At 46.0% G+C, this 16,547-nt stretch overlaps 2 protein-coding genes across 2 annotated transcripts; both read left to right on the top strand.

The window, feature by feature from the left end:
- Positions 1 to 1,297: 1,297 nt before the first annotated feature.
- Positions 1,298 to 10,709, top strand: LOC136518133 (ketol-acid reductoisomerase, chloroplastic-like). The gene is made up of 11 exons (XM_066511801.1): positions 1,298 to 1,706; positions 1,837 to 1,929; positions 2,141 to 2,206; positions 2,479 to 2,619; positions 2,861 to 3,024; positions 9,012 to 9,075; positions 9,212 to 9,329; positions 9,404 to 9,543; positions 9,627 to 9,794; positions 9,901 to 10,056; positions 10,160 to 10,709. Exons 1-11 carry the CDS (start codon positions 1,428 to 1,430, stop codon positions 10,523 to 10,525), a joined length of 1,755 nt encoding a protein of 584 aa, XP_066367898.1. The 5' UTR covers positions 1,298 to 1,427; the 3' UTR covers positions 10,526 to 10,709.
- A 3,603-nt stretch (positions 10,710 to 14,312) lies between these two features.
- LOC136514906 (uncharacterized) lies at positions 14,313 to 14,914 on the top strand. The gene has a single exon (XM_066508613.1). It carries the CDS (start codon positions 14,367 to 14,369, stop codon positions 14,778 to 14,780), a length of 414 nt encoding a protein of 137 aa, XP_066364710.1. The 5' UTR covers positions 14,313 to 14,366; the 3' UTR covers positions 14,781 to 14,914.
- Positions 14,915 to 16,547: the final 1,633 nt, after the last annotated feature.

Below are 16,547 nucleotides of genomic sequence, written 5' to 3'. Positions count from 1 at the left end.
AAAGTAAAAGGAAAGGAAAACAACTGCGGCGGCGCACGGGGTTTTGATTTACATCGACCGTTTTGCGACTAAGCCGACTTGCTAAGCACTAGACTGTACTCGCAACGAAGAAGACCGACAGCGCCACGAAGGCAAGAACCCTGCGCCAATCCACGCATCCGCCTCCTCGATGATGAGATGATGCAGCTGGTGCGGCAGAAGGGACGCTCCATCGAACACTCGCCGGTTCCGTTCCTTCCACAAAGACCAGGCAACCAGCATGAGCGCAGAGTCGAAACTCTTGCGAGTGGCAGATGGTGCACTTGCTCTCTCCGTTGTTGAGCTTGAGATAATCTCGTACCTTCTCCTAGGAGCCCGTACTTATCTTTTGCTACCCTAATAAAACATTACAAGATTCATCACCCAAACGCTATTTATGTCTGCTACAGCCTTTGGTCTCGGTCCTGTCATTGTGCTATCATCAGTTGATGACCGAGCCACCGAGGCGAGCCGTGCGACGGTGTTGGGCCGCTGAGGAAATGGCCCGTGCGTGGATCGCCATCGCAGGCCTCGCACGTGGTGGCCGCAGATGGAAACAGCAGTGGGCCGCTAGGCCGATGGATGGGTAGTTGGGCCGTAGTTGTGCGGACAGCGAGCCTTCGGCATTTTCCCATCGGGTGATCGGGTGTCGTTCTCGGCGGGGATTCAGCTGCCCCACGGACATATCCCGTGATGCCACACGAGATCGCGACTAGTGAAGTGAAATCAATCCACCATGTATTCGTTGTTGCGGCTCAATCCTGCTCCAAGCAATCCATCAATCTGCTGCTAAGCCACGGGTGCATCCATCCAACGCTGACACCACCACCAATTGTCCAATTGTTAATCTCACCGTACGTACGTGACGTGACACGCGCAGAAAACGCACACTGCTTGCTTGCGTGTATGATGCATCCGGAAAAGCGGCCCAAGACCGGCGGTCCGCGCCGCGCTGTGCGTGTATGATGCATCCGGCACGGACGGCGTGGGCATTGGCATTCGGCAACGCCACGCCGCGACGGCAAGGCAGCTCAAGAGCTCTGCTGCAGTTTGGTCGCTGCCGCGCACCGTGCACGGCGGCGCCCGCGGTCTCGAGATCGGCACGAGCAGCGCGGGGGGACGCTAAAAAAGGACGCCGCTTGCGCCACGCCGCGCAACCCGCCAAAACCTCGTAGGTCCGCCGCGCACGTGAGCGGCGAACGGCCTGGGCAGCTACCAGCTAGCCCCGGCGTCGCATCGCAGCCGACGACGGCGCATCACACGGCTGGCTTTGCCCTGACACGTCCGCCCTCATCAGTCACACACGACAGTCCCCACCCCCCACCAACCGCTCGCCAGTCGCCACCCGCCTCGCCGTCCTTGGCTTGCTCGCTCGCGCAGCTGTCCTGCACTACACTGCACCCGGCTACATGGCGGCCTCCACCCTCGCGTTCGGGCACCCCAAAACCCTAGCCGCCGCCGCATCCGCCGCCGGTGCCAAGACCCTCCCGACCTCCTCGTCCGTCTCCTTCCCGGCCACCCAGCAGCCCGCGTGCCTCCTCTCCTCGTCCTCCGCGTCCGGGGCCCGCCGCCGGGACGTCGCTGCCATGGTCTCCGCGCCGCCGGCCGTCGGCACCGCCATGCCGTTGCTCGACTTCGACACCTCCGTCTTCAACAAGGAGAAGGTCTCCCTCGCCGGCCACGAGGAGGTGCGCCGCTCCCCCCACTCACCCACCGCCGTCCCCCTTTCGCTACTCCGTGGATGGATGGATGAATAATCTCTCCGCCGTTTCGGTTCGATTTGATTTGTTTGGTCTCTGATTGGTTTTCGTGGCGCAGTACATCGTGCGCGGCGGGAGGAACCTGTTCCCGCTGCTCCCGGAGGCGTTCAAGGGGGTCAAGCAGATCGGAGTCATTGGATGGGGCTCGCAGGTTCGACACACATGCCCCCCACACTTCCTCTTCCGCTGTCATGTAGACGGTCGGTTGTGTATGTGCAGCATATGTAAGCTGTGATTAAGTACTGAGCGACTGTCCTTAAATCGGCACATCAGTGTTGTTACATCTAGTAGATGGCATCGATTCGCATGGATTTCTACTGCTGTTTGGGTTCAGGGCTCACATGCTGCTGTTCCTTTTGCAGGGTCCTGCCCAAGCTCAGAATCTGAGAGATTCACTGGCTGAAGCAAAGTCAGACATTGTTGTGAAGGTTAGTTCTTATCTGGTGGGACTAATATATCTTAGGCTTAGCACTGATACATGGGAAAACCACATGGACTGAAAGATCTGTACTTTTTTCGACCCAAAGAAAAAAACAAAACAAGACCTATACTTTGCTTCAGGGGAAAAAATCTAATTTTATTTTTCCTCTGGCCTATTTTCTTTGAATTTTTAACTTCAATTGGAGAGTGTTACAATTCTTTATTATGTGCAACTTGGACATGGCAATCATGAGCCAGATATTCTGCCTTCTGCTTTCAGATTGGTCTCCGGAAAGGATCCAAATCTTTTGAGGAAGCACGTGCTGCTGGATTCACTGAAGAGAGTGGAACCTTGGGCGATATCTGGGAAACTGTCTCAGGCAGCGATCTTGTGTTGCTGCTGATATCTGATGCTGCACAGGTTTGCTCCATGTTCACTAGCTGCACGGTTTCATGTGCATTCTTTTGTATATGTATACTTCTGCCTGATGCTTGACCTGTGCCAAGTCTTCTACAAGAGGTTATTTTGTTCCCTGCTGGTTAGTTCAACCTATATGTCGTTCTGTAGCACACCCATTCATCATTTCATTACACTGATATGGTACTTAATTGTTACATCTTTGGTTTCATTCTTCCTGAAAGTTGGATTTCACTTTCTGCAGGCTGACAACTATGAGAAGATCTTCTCTCACATGAAACCAAACAGTATCCTTGGTTTATCTCATGGATTTCTTCTGGGACATTTGCAATCACTTGGACTTGATTTCCCAAAGAACATCAGTGTGATTGCTGTATGCCCCAAGGGAATGGTTAGGATCGATATCGTGTGAGTACCTCTGTGTGTAAACCGTAGGATCAGGGTAGGCTCCTCGCCCTTTTGGTAGATACTCCGTAGCCGGTGCCGCGGTGTAGAAGAAGTCCAGTAGCGCCGGCGGTGACCCGCAGGGGCGAGGCAGAGGCGGAGTCGGTGGGCCATCCCGTCGCTGGCAGCACGGCTTTAGATCGGTATTAGGGTTTCTGTAGGTGGGTGTGGCGGCTCCAGTCAACCTCGTAGTCCGAGCCCTCACGCCCACCTTCCTTTAATGTGTGCTGTGCGACAGGGGCCCTTCAACCGAATTAGGGTTGGGCTCCCCCGATCAGGGAGTAGAGATAGGGCCCAATAGACCGTTGGGCCTATTGGTGGAGATCAACTAACATTCTCCCCCTTGATCTCATTCCATCTTTCACTTTCATATCATTTGCTTTTGTTCATTCCATTACAGATTAGCTCATAGAGCATGTCTCATCGTCACGGTCCATTGCCGATAGACTTAACAGCTACAACTCACTACTCTGTTCTGAAATAGATACTTATCTTTGGGCCTTCTTTTGTCCAGGAATATTTTAGGCTTTCCCTTAAACCCAAGCTAGCTACATGTTCTCTGAACACCATGTCCTCTGAACATGTTGGGTGGTAAGCCTTTTGTAAGCGGATCCGCGAGCATCCTTTCTGTTCTTATATGCTCAAGACTTATGACTTGATCCCGGACTTTATCTTTCACAACATAATACTCTATGTCAATGTGTTTGGCAGCTCCACTTGACTTATGTTGTGAGCATCCTGTACTGCCAGATTATAATCGCAGTTTTACTTTAGTGGTCTATAGATGTCGTCAACCACCTTCAAAACCGGGTATGAACTTCGTTAGTTAGTTCACCTGCCCGTTGCCTCATAGCACGCTACAAACCGTCATACATTGTGGACGATGTAGTGACAGTTTGTTTTGAGCTTTTCCATGAAATAGCTCCCCTTTGCGAGATGATAGAAAATCCACGTCTGGATATGCATTCACTCTCACATAATCAGAATCTGAATATCCCACCATGTGGAGTGAATCAGATCTTCCATATGTCATCATGAGGCCTTTCGTTCCTTGCAAATAATGCAAGACTTTCTTTACTAATTTCAGTGTTCTATTCCAGAATTACTCTGGAATCTGCCAAGTAAAACCCGGTAACAAATGCAAAGTCAGGGCGCGTACATACTTGAGCATGTTGCAAGCTTCCGACAGCTGAAGCATATGGAACCACTTTCACTTTGTCGATTGAGCTCATATTGGTTCCTGGGGCATTGAAAATCCCCACATCTATCGCCCTTGACTATAGGAGCAGGTGAGAGACTACATTTGTGCATACTGAATTTCTTTAAGATCTTTTCCATGTATGCCTTTTGTGACAGTCCTTATACCCTTTTCCTTCTATCTTGGTGAATCTCGATCCCTAGAACGAACGAGACTTCCTCAAGATCTTTCATATCAAGTTTTGAGAACAAAACTTCTTTGTCTCCTGTAGTAGACTGACATCACTACTAGCAAGTAAGATATCATTTACATATAGGATAAGGAAGATAAACTTCCCAATCTTAAAGTTTGCATAGACACAATTGTCCTCTATATTCTCTTTAAAACCCAAAATTCTTTATTGACTGATCAAACTTCAAGTACCACTGTCTTGAAGCTTGCTTTAATCCATAAATGGATTTCTTTAGGCGACATCCCATTCGTTCTTTTCCTTCCATGACAAAACCTTTCGGTTGTGCCATGTAAACATTTTCCTCCAAGTCTTCGTTGAGAAATGTCGTCTTTACATCCATCTGATGTAATTTTCAATCGTAATGTGCCACTAATGCCATTATGATTCTGAAGGAAACTTTACATGAGACTGAAGAAAATATCTCATTGTAATCAATCTCTTCTCTTTGCTCAAAACCTTTTGCCACAAGTCGAGCTTTATATCTCTCTATATTCCCTTGAGAGTCATGTTTAGTCTTGTAGACCCATTTATAGCCTACTGTTTTGACTCTTTTAGGAATTATTTCCAAGTCCCAAACTTTATTAGCATTCAATGATTTTATTTCATCTTCCATGGCCTCAAGCCACTTTGATGACTGATCACTACTCATGGCTTCTTCAAACGAGGCGGGATCATCCTCCATTTGAAATTCTTTAGTGTTGTACACTTCATAATCAGCAGAAATAGCTGATTTTCTAACTTTTTGAGACCTTTTAGGGGCCTCCTCTTTTGGCACATCTTCTGTTTGAGGCTGTTGTTGCTCCCCCTCATGTGTGGCAATAGGTTCTATAGAATCCTGAAGAACAGGTTCCTCATTTTCATTCATTGTTGCCACAGGTGAAATAACAACAGGTGCTGGCACCATAGCATCTAGCACTGTCGGTGCAGCTACAACAGGTAGTGAGAAAATTGGCTCATGAATCATTGGAGTGGGCGCTTACACCCGCTTCACTTCAAGGTCAATTTCTCGAGCTACCATGCTCCCCTTCATCAATTCGTCCTCTAGGAAGACAGCATGTCTTATTTTCACAAACTTTGTATATCTCTTTGAACAGTAGAAACGAAAACCTTTTAACTTTTCTATGTAGCCAAATAAATGACAACTTACTGTTTTGGGATATAACTTCCCAATGTTTGGGTTAAACACTTTAGCCTCAGCAGGGCTCCCCCACACACACGCAAGTGGTTAAGTGAGGGTGTTCTCTCTGTCCACAACTCATACAGTGTTTTGAGCACCGACTTTCTTGATACTCTATTGAGAATATGAATGGAGGTTTTAATGCCTCCATCCACAGGCTCAACTATAAGGTGGAGTAAATTATTATACTGCCCACCATATCCATCAGGGTACGATTGATTCTTTTAGCTACTTTATTCTGCTGAGGTTCACCCGGTATAGAATACTGGGCTACTATACTATTCTTTTAGGGTATGCCGATCGTAGTACTCCACCACGGTCAAACCTGACTGTCTTTAATCTTTAATATCTTAAATTTATCCAATACATCTTTTCTTTCTTTGATTGGATAAATATAGTCATAATGGGAGTAATCATCTGTGAATGTTATGAACGAATCATAACCACCCACACTCTTTACAGGAAAGCTGATCACAGATGTCTGTGTGAATAATCTATAAAATTCCTGCGCTTCTTTACATACTTTTTCTTTTATGCATTCTCTGTATTGTTCTACATCTGAGAGCTCTATAATGGGAGGAAGAATATCATTCTTAACTTTTCTTTCTATTCTCCCCCTCGAAATATGGCCTAAACGACATTGCCATAATTTCGACAACGCATCGTGAGCTTTCTTATGCCACCACTTCAGCTGAGTAGCATATGTCTTTGAAGAGCCAGTGAACTGACTCTTTATTCTATCGAGGTACTCGGTGACCGTGTCACACTCTAGGATTTAGCCTACAATTGCAGGTTCAATCATGTTCTTTATCACAGCCAAACTTTTTCTTGTTGGTAGTGATTCATTTCCTATGCCCAAGGAGTCATAGGATATCTTTTGGGATTCAAAATCCCTCTCTTTAGTTGCCCAAATGGCATCATTCACTTTTGTCTCCCTTACCGGTGCCACAAACTCAGTGGAACACGGTGAGGTGACTACCCAGTCCACCTCAAACAAGATGAAAAACCAGGTTAAAACTTTTCTTAACATAGCAATAACATCATTTGCATGCCTTGATTCCAACGTTGGTCAAAATCAAAACATACAATTATTCTTATACACTAATTCTACATCACCGTTGGGCAGAAATAGAATTAATGCATAACTCTTTAACATTCACAACTGTTCTTACACACTAATTCTACATCACCGTTGGGCAGAAGTAGAATTAATGCATAAATCTTTAACATTAACAACTGTTCTTATACACTAATTCTACATCACCGTTGGGCAGAAGTAGAATTAATGCATAAATCATTAACATTACGATATTGTTATTATCAACGTTGGTCAGAAAATAACAACATCATAATTATGTCAAATCTCTTTTTCTCTCCAATTAAATATCACATTGGTTCAAAATAACTGGAGAATCAACGTTTTCTTTAGCAGCGGAAAAATCTCTTTTTCTCCAATTAAATACCACATTGGTTCAAAATAACTGGAGTATGAACTACTTTTCTTTGACTGTGGAAAAACTCTCTTTTTCTTGAATTTTACTCACAGGGAAAATTGTAATTTTCTATTTCCTTTAATCCATTAATCAATTTCCAGGAAATAAAGATTTACTGGAAAAACTTTTCTTTTCTCCAGTTAAATACCACATTGGTACAAATAAACTGGAGAATATACTTTTTCTTTAGCAGCGGAAAAAACTTTCAATCAATTTCTTGAATTTTACCCACAGGTAAAATACCTTTTTTCTATTTTTCTTTTGAGCCAATTTGTATTTTCAATTTTCCAGGAAAAAGAAAAAACCGAAACTGGCTCTTGCTTTTCCTGTGTCGGCCCAAAATGGCAAGGCGGCCCACGGCCCATGGCCGTTTGCGCCCTTTCCCGCGCGCTCCCCCGCGCCCAGGCCGCAACCTGGGCCTGGGCCGGGAATTCGGCCTGGCGCGCGCACCCGCCTGGGCTGAAAGCCGGCCCGGTGAATCTGCGCCGTCTGTCTGATCGGACGGTCGCGCGCGCGGATAGGGCGAACAAAAACCCCCCCGCGGCCGCGCCCTCCAAAACCCTAACTCATTCTTTCTTCGCCGCTCTCTCTCTCTCTCTTTCTGCGCCGCTCTCTCCTCTCTCTCTTGCTCTCTCTTCTCAGCCGCATCGGAACCGAGCCAGACGAGAGCGAGTGGTGGAGCGAGGCGGGCATCCATGGCACCGCCGCCGGCCCCCTCGCCTGCGTGCGCGCTCCCCAGCGGGTGAGCGCGCCGCCGTCGAGCGGCCTGGCCGCGGTGACCCCTTTGCCGAGCCCGGCGAGCAGCAGCACCGGTTCGGCGGCCTTTCTTCTCCCGCGCCGGCGAAAGGCCGTCGCGGCTCTTCTTTTCCCGCGCCGGCGAGGGTGGATCCGTTAGGGTTAGGTTTTAGGGTTCGTATGCCGACCCTGTTCTTTTCCTCTTTCTTTTCTGTTTTTCCTTTCTTTCTTTGACATCCGAATGTATCTAGGGTTAAATTCTGTTTTCTTTTATTTCTCTTCTTTCTTTTGATTCGACCGATTCGGTTTTTCCCTTTGGAGTTCATCCGAATCGAATCGGGATCTAGGGTTAGGGTTCGATTCCAGCCCCTGTTCTTTTGCTCTTCTTTGGATTTTTCTTTTCTTTTCGGATTAAGGTTAATCCGAGACTGATTCTTTCCCTAGTTCCGAACTAGATCTGTTCAGTTCTTGGGTTAGGGTTCGGCTGGAGTGCCGAGAGCCCTCTCTGTTCTCTGATCCGAATGGATCTTGTTCTCTTTTCTTCTTCTTCTCTGATCCGAACACGGATCTTTTCTTTTCTTGCCGTGTCAGTGCGGCACTTTTCCCGCGCGGTGGCGGTGGTGACCGGGTTCCAGTGACATCCGTCACCCCCGGTCCCTTTTCTTTACTTTTTCCCGGTTAGGGTTAGGATTACACAGGCTCTGGTACCATTGTTAGGATCGATATCGTGTGAGTACCTCTGTGTGTAAACCGTAGGATCAGGGTAGGCTCCTCGCCCTTTTGGTAGATACTCCGTAGCCGGTGCCGCGGTGTAGAAGAAGTCCAGTAGCGCCGGCGGTGACCCGCAGGGGCGAGGCAGAGGCGGAGTCGGTGGGCCATCCCGTCGCTGGCAGCACGGCTTTAGATCGGTATTAGGGTTTCTGTAGGTGGGTGTGGCGGCTCCAGTCAACCTCGTAGTCCGAGCCCTCACGCCCACCTTCCTTTAATGTGTGCTGTGCGACAGGGGCCCTTCAACCGAATTAGGGTTGGGCTCCCCCGATCAGGGAGTAGAGATAGGGCCCAATAGACCGTTGGGCCTATTGGTGGAGATCAACTAACAGGTCCATCTGTTCGCAGGCTTTATGTTCAGGGCAAGGAAGTCAATGGTGCTGGCATCAACTCTAGCTTTGCTGTGCACCAGGTATGTTTGAAGCTTTGCTGTGCTCATCAATGTTTTATTTTTTATTTCTATTTGTTTGATCTATTGAAAACATATTTCAGATGCATTTGGTGACAGATGTGCTTTATACTTTTACTAATGTTGTTTCATTGTGTAGGATGTTGATGGAAGGGCAACTGATGTTGCTCTAGCATGGTCAGTTGCGCTTGGCTCCCCCTTCACGTTTGCTACTACCTTAGAACAGGAGTACAAGAGCGATATCTTTGGAGAGCGAGGTGATCATACTGACCTGTTCATGGTGCCTCTAATAATTGTACTGCAAGTATGTAACTAACCATTTAACATACAGGCATTTTGCTGGGTGCTGTCCATGGTATTGTGGAGGCTCTGTTTAGGAGATACACAGAACAAGGAATGGATGAAGAGTCAGCCTACAAAAACACTGTCGAGGGCATCACTGGGATCATCTCGAAAACCATCTCAAAGAAGGTATGCGGTTGTTCATCCTTATGCCAACCATTGTTGGTCTTTGTTTATTAGATTGTGTTCTTAATTTCCTGGTTGGACCCCAGGGGATGCTTGAAGTGTACAACTCGTTGAGTGAGGAAGGCAAAAAGGAGTTCAACAAGGCTTACAGTGCATCGTTTTATCCGTGCATGGATATACTCTATGAATGCTATGAAGATGTGGCCTCTGGAAGTGAAATCCGGAGCGTGGTGTTGGCTGGGCGGAGGTTTTACGTGAGTTCTGTTACATTAAACCATTATCTCTGATGTTGGTCGTGCTCATGGTTAAGCATACATTTTTTACACAATTTAAAATAAAATAATTATTATGTGTTCATAGGAGAAAGAAGGCCTCCCAGCTTTTCCAATGGGCAACATCGACCAAACTCGCATGTGGAAGGTTGGTGAAAAGGTGCGTTCAACCCGTCCGGAAGGTGATCTTGGCCCGCTCCATGCCTTCACTGCTGGAGTGTACATTGCCCTCATGATGGCTCAGGTAAGGTTTTTCCACCTTCTCAAGCGACAACCGATCGAGATAACCCTCAATGTTGTCAGTGGAGCTTACCCTTACCTCGTTTGATGTTGTGCAATGGCTTCAGATTGAGATCCTGAGGAAGAAGGGGCACTCCTACTCCGAGATCATCAACGAGAGCGTGATCGAGTCGGTGGACTCGCTGAACCCGTTCATGCACGCCCGTGGGGTTGCCTTCATGGTGGACAACTGCTCCACGACGGCCCGCCTGGGATCCAGGAAGTGGGCGCCGCGCTTCGATTACATCCTGACGCAGCAGGCCTTCGTGACGGTGGACAAGGACGCCCCGATCAACCAGGACCTCATCAGCAACTTCCTGTCAGACCCTGTCCACGGTGCCATCGAGGTCTGTGCCGAGCTGAGGCCCACCGTCGACATCTCTGTGCCTGCCAACGCCGACTTTGTGCGCCCGGAGCTCCGGCAGTCTTCCTAGATTGAGGCGGTGAGCAGAGAGAGGGAGGGAGAGGAAGAGAGGATTTCGTGTCCAGAGTTAGAACAGAGTGCTGTATGTTGTGCGACTGCTTGTAAGTCTGAACTGAACCTATGTGAGCTATCAGAGGACCTGAGAAAGCTTGGGCATCTGTTTTCGGAATAAAATGGGTCCTTCAATGGAATAACTCGGGAGGGTATGTATCTTGCTCAATGCTCATCATGACCTTATCTTTTCTTTTCTTTTTTTTTTCTTTTTGGTAAAGGCCGGGCATTTGTACTCCTACCTTGAATCACTCGAAATGTTGCCTACGAGAGGACGAAGAGAGTATTATTAAGGCGCCCAAAATGGCCCACTTGTCACTGCGAACATAGGCCCATCTCTATAGGATTTGCCAACGGGCTCTCCGTCATCGAAACTGCGGGGTGCGGCCCAACACTTGTAGCAGGTGGGATTTCCATTCCAATTTCCAACACCACGTACCCTCGCCCAGCCAGCGTAACGCGACCGGGTCAGACGTCAGTCTGGGCAATCGGTTTAAACTGGTTCGGTTTCCCAAAACTTCGGTTCGTAGACATCAACAACCGATCGGTTGCTTGAGTAAACAGAAACCGACCAATTTGGTGTCGGTTTTAAACGTTCGGTTTTCAGTTTCCACCAAACAAACCAAAACCTACAACAGCAAAGAGAAACAAACAAGGAGATTGTGCTTTGGATCCAAGTACCCAGAATCTCAGATCACAAAATACAAACGGAGGAAAAGAAGGAAAAACAATTGATCTGACAAATGGTGTCGCCGCCCCGCCAACATCGGCCCTCCAGGCTTCAGCCACCGCCGCGTCGCTCACGCGCCCCGACGCTCGCAACTGACGCCGCGGCGCTCGCCTCTCCCGCGCTCGCAGCCGACGCCGCGGCGCTCGCCCTCTCCGGCGCTCGCTGCTCCGCGCCTCCGCCAAGATGCTAAGCACCGCGCCGCCGCAGGCAGGGTAGTGGATAGGGTTTGGTTGGCGAGTGGCTTGGCTCGCCCCTCCCCTCGGGTGTCTCACATGGGTGTACGGCGTGGCGGATGGGGTGGATTGGGTCGGGAGGGTGGAGTGTCCGAGTAGGCCTATTAATTGGGCCGGGGTGCTTTGGCGAGAGGAGAGGAAGTTTGATGAATGTCATTCGGTTGCTCGGTTCTACGGTTTCGTTTCACGTACAAACTGAACACCGAACCGATAACCGTAGTTCCTAGAACCAGAAACCGAAACCAAACCGAAAAACTAAAAAACCGACAGCTCGGTTCGGTTCTCGATTTTTGGTCTAAACGTGCCCAGGCTGAGTCAGACGGGACTGGAGTTGGACTGATCCAATGTGCAAGTCTTGCCCGCAATCGTAGGGATTTGTGCAAAAATTCGGAGGCCACGTGGTTTTCAGAGCAAACCGCGGCAACTGCCTAGGTTCAAAAAAAAAAAAAACAATTGTAGATCTGGCAAAGTTTAACTATTTAAATTTCGTTAGTTTTAAAGAAAATAACATCAACATTTATGACTCTAAATATATGTATCATAAAAAATTTAGTATAACAAATATTAATATTCCATACATAATTTTTTAGATAGTTTTTTAGTATTATTTTGTTCTTCTACAATTGTAGAACCTAAAGATAATAGTAGCTCCTTGTGCGCATGCGGCACTACTAGAAGTTGTGTGCCCGGAGGATTGGACCTCTTTGGAGTTTGGAGTAGAAAAGCTGTTGCAAGCTTTTACCTAATCAACAGCAGCTGCATGTTCTCAACTCTGAAAGTCTCAAGACGTCGGCGCGTGTCACTAGTGCGTTAGCAAGGCTTCGGTGGTTACGCAGTTTGTTGGGGTCGGTTGGGAAGCAGGCAAGTAGCGTTCGGTGGCCTCTAGTTTGGGAAACGTCCTTTACATTTTGGTTCCTATGTAAACCATGGTCCAACATTTTTTAAATAAAAATAAAAATTGCTTGCTGAACTGTAACCATCTCTCTCACTCTCTCTCTCTCTCTCTCTGACGAGGAATGCAGAACTGTGATCTGGAAGGCAACTATGGTCCTATACATTTAAATTACCAATATATGTTATTTGAATAATTAATTACGGGTATATAAATATGTGTTTCTAAATAATCTACCATCAACAACATTAGAAACCTAACTTAAATATATAATTTCTAAAGTTCTGCAATTATGAAACATATTTATTTTACAAATCCCATGTGAGTGACACATAAAACTCATTTTTAAATTATATTAGCACCCATGATAATAAATTATGTAAGTTTTATTTTTAAATAAAGGTATATACTTTATCTAAGACGCTACACCATATCTACATTCATAGTTTAATTTTAAACACTTTGGTTTTTATTAAATATATACTACTACAAACATAGTTTTTTTTTGAAACAGGAAGGGGCAGACTAACACAACAATTTATAACGCTATAACAACTAAGGGTGCGATTTATGACCTAGAATCAGTTTTAAAACAAAATACAACAGGAAAGTTCTGAATAAAACATAAATTGGAAATAATATTTTGAACTTAACATGTGAATAAAAAATATAACAACTAATGCGATCAAGATTTAAGATCCCAATTGTAGATTCACGATGTTACGACAACATGGGTTGCTGCAATTGAGAAACATATAGGTTATGCTAAAGTTTCAACAAATTCAGTATTTTAAACACATAAGGTTTTCCTTTTGGAATGCAAGATTTTAGAAATGCGGAATATGAAAAACATAGGAATAGAATGCCCTAACGTTTTAAATCCTATGGATTGAGAAGACACGTGAAATTCGATGAGAGAGAGATATATATAAATGAAATTTTTCACTTCGTAAAATCCCTCCAAAATTCATATGAAACGAGACATTCCATAGGATTTGTAGCAACCTAGTCATCTGTTCTGAGGGATTCATAGGAAATTCCTCTATGTTTTTCCAAAGGGAGCCTAAAGGTACAATGCAAAGGGAAAAACTTAATTATGGATAGAATGATATATACAGTAATAAGTAAGTTTATTACAACCAGATAGAGTTTAAAGAATATCCATATCAGTATCACGTAGAAAATCAAAAGAGAGAAGTTAACCGACTTTGATAAGTTGTGAGCAATAAATTCATCAACAAACTTGTATACTTACATCTCCTTGGATTCTAAATTCTAGCTTGTGCAAAAGGGCGACTAGTAAAATAAAATTCAAATTCAAGCACCAAGTAAAAAGTTCTTTTTTTTGTTCGAAACAAAACAAAAGAGAAGGAAGAATCACTAGAGTGTTAAATAGCATTCAAACCCTATCACGTTTTCTCGCGCTAATGTAATGGTTCGATTATACATTGCACGTTTTTTAAAAAAAAAAATATTTAACCATATGGAGCCAGAGCAACATTGAGCTTTACTCTAGAACTAGTACCATTTTAAAATTAACTTAAACATGGAGCCGCTGCCGGAGCTACATATATATCCATATACTTCAAAAACCATGCAATGGCATTGTACTAACGGCCCCTCGGAGTTGACGAACTAACGGCAAATTCAAAAATCTGCGACGCCGAAAATAATCGATCGACGCGCAGGTCCGAGTCCGAGGGCCGAGGGCGTGTCCCATTGCAATGCAACACCGCGCGCTCTATTCCGAAACCAACGGCGAGTCCAAGCTGAACATGGCTCCACGCTCTTGCGACCTGCCCACCCGTCTCCCCCCATATATGCGTGCCCAGCCACCACCAATGCAAGCACAACCAACAGCTGGCAAAGAACAGACGAAGTCGATCGATCTCAGCTAGTAGCTAGCAAGTAAGACACACACCACCAAGCAGCTAGGTAGCTAGCCATGGCGGCGGAGAAGGAGGGCGCGGTGGTGACCAAGGGGCACGACGAGGGGATGAAGGCGGCGGCGGCGCTGCTGGAGGAGTTCGGCCTCCCGCTGGGGTTGCTGCCGCTGGAGGACGTGATGGAGGTGGGGTTCGTGCGGGACACCGGCTACTTCTGGCTGGCGCAGCGCAAGAAGGTGGAGCACCGGTTCCAGAAGATCGGCAAGCAGGTGAGCTACGACGTCGAGATCGCCGGCTACATCCAGCCCAAGGGCATCAAGAAGCTCAAGGGGGTCAAGGCCAAGGAGCTCATGCTCTGGCCCCCCATCAACGAGATGGCCGTCGACGACCCGCCCACCGGCAAGATCCACTTCAAGAGCCTCGCCGGCGTCACCAAGACCTTCCCCGTTGACGCCTTCGCCGCCGGCGAGTAGCCATGCATCCATAAATATATCGATCTTATATTTATTATAATACACCACTATATATAGCGCATATACTATTAAATAATCTTGATGTGTCACCAATATGGCTGCATATGTTACGATGAGCTGCTTATGTATACTCCTACCTGCTGATCCTGATGATGGATAAACTCTAGTTTTTCCTAGAAATATGATGAAATAAAGCTAAATAAAAGCAAAATGCTATGCTTTTTCATACACTACTAGTACCATGCATGTTGATCGGGTCATACTTCCTCCGTCCCTGCATAAATTGTTTTCTAAAGTTGTCTTAAATCATTTTTTTATGTTAGACCAAATGTAAGGGCGTAAATGCATATGACACTAGATGATCGCATTATAAAAGTATTTTATGGTGTATCTAATGAGTATTTGCATTGGTTTTATAAATCGTGACGCTCTTCTCAATAAATTCGGTAAAACTTAAATAAAGATTGACTTGACAGCTCTAGGGATTTTTTTTTCACACAAACAGAGGGAGTACATATATGAACGATGACCTTCAATGTATTTATCGTTTAGGTTCTGGAAGATCAAAATTAGTTAGGCGATGAAACAATAGCAAATCAGAGAAAATTAGGGCCTATTTACGATAGCTCCAGCTATGAGAAAATAGATCTGGAGCACCAGATCTCTACCGTGGATCTGAGTTTCAACAAAACTACTGGGGACTGATCAAGCTCCAAATCTCCAATATGGATTCATATGTAATAATTATAAAAAAATATCCAAGGGCGAAATGAAAAAGCAGCATAAGGAGGAGCCGGGCGCGGCCACGCCTAGCTTGGTGTCCGGGGATGAGCGTGGTAGAACGAATCGATACAAAGGGGTGGGAGGTGTGTAATCAGTAGCAGTGATGGATAGTTTTTCCCAACTCCACAAAACACAATTTTTCAAACCACCCCTTGAGGAGCCATAGGAAATCTACGGATTTGAGGTATGATCCATGTTTTGGTGGATCTGAGAGTGTTTGGCTACCGAAACTAGGAGTGAAGCTAATTTTTGCATATCTGAAGCTGTCCCGAACATCGCCTTAGAGAAGAGGCGAAGAGCCGACCGAAATAAGGAATACGGCAAAATTTTTGAACGTAGGACAAGCACGCGTCAGCCCTTTCATTTCTTCAACGTTGGCAACAGGATACCGCTGTGTGAGGTTGTGCGATGCGGTAGTACTCTACGTAGTGAATTAGACTTGCGGGCAACTAATGCAAGGATAACATAGCTAGTCTCCCTCGTTTACTGGACAAAACAAATGCAATAATGGATAAGAGTTCATCACGCAACAAGGAACAATGAACGACAAGATCGATGTGTCTGACCTTTCTGGTTCGATTTTAATTTGATGCAGTTTCTGGTCAGTTTTGTCAACTGCTTGCTACTAGCTACGGAGTAGTAGCCAGCTCCTTTGATGTGATGTGATTCTATAGCTATGCCAGGGTGAAGGGTGAACAACGAGAGCCGTTCTTGTTAAGGTTAGCGTAGTACTCCATGTTGAATAAATGCCACAGATTGTTAGCTGACAGATCAGAGCGACAGAAGATCTAAACATGAAGGAAACTTCTACGAGATCTTATTAATTCATACATACACACCGGCTACCGCAAAGGCCGTTGTTCATCGTAACAGTATAACAAGTTTCAGACGAAATAACAACTGATCGTTAGCTATTTCACAAATTGAATAAATAAAAGAAAGAAAGAAAGAAAGAACAAGAGGGAGACAGAAGAAATCAAAGAA

The sequence above is a fragment of the Miscanthus floridulus genome, chromosome 17 (assembly GCF_019320115.1).
Source record: "Miscanthus floridulus cultivar M001 chromosome 17, ASM1932011v1, whole genome shotgun sequence".
Lineage (NCBI taxonomy): Eukaryota > Viridiplantae > Streptophyta > Magnoliopsida > Poales > Poaceae > Miscanthus > Miscanthus floridulus.
The sequence above is the reverse complement of the archived record's forward strand: the minus strand, read 5'-3'. Positions and strand labels throughout refer to the sequence as shown.

Bases quoted from the DNA above. Each gene is read 5' to 3' on its own strand.
- LOC136518133 (XM_066511801.1), top strand. From the start codon at position 1,428: ATGGCGGCCTCCACCCTCGCGTTCGGGCACCCCAAAACCCTAGCCGCC. The intron at 1,930-2,140 runs GTTCGACACACA...TTCCTTTTGCAG, and splicing joins TCATTGGATGGGGCTCGCAG to GGTCCTGCCCAAGCTCAGAA. The intron at 9,076-9,211 runs GTATGTTTGAAG...TTCATTGTGTAG, and splicing joins CTAGCTTTGCTGTGCACCAG to GATGTTGATGGAAGGGCAAC.
- LOC136514906 (XM_066508613.1), top strand. From the start codon at position 14,367: ATGGCGGCGGAGAAGGAGGGCGCGGTGGTGACCAAGGGGCACGACGAG.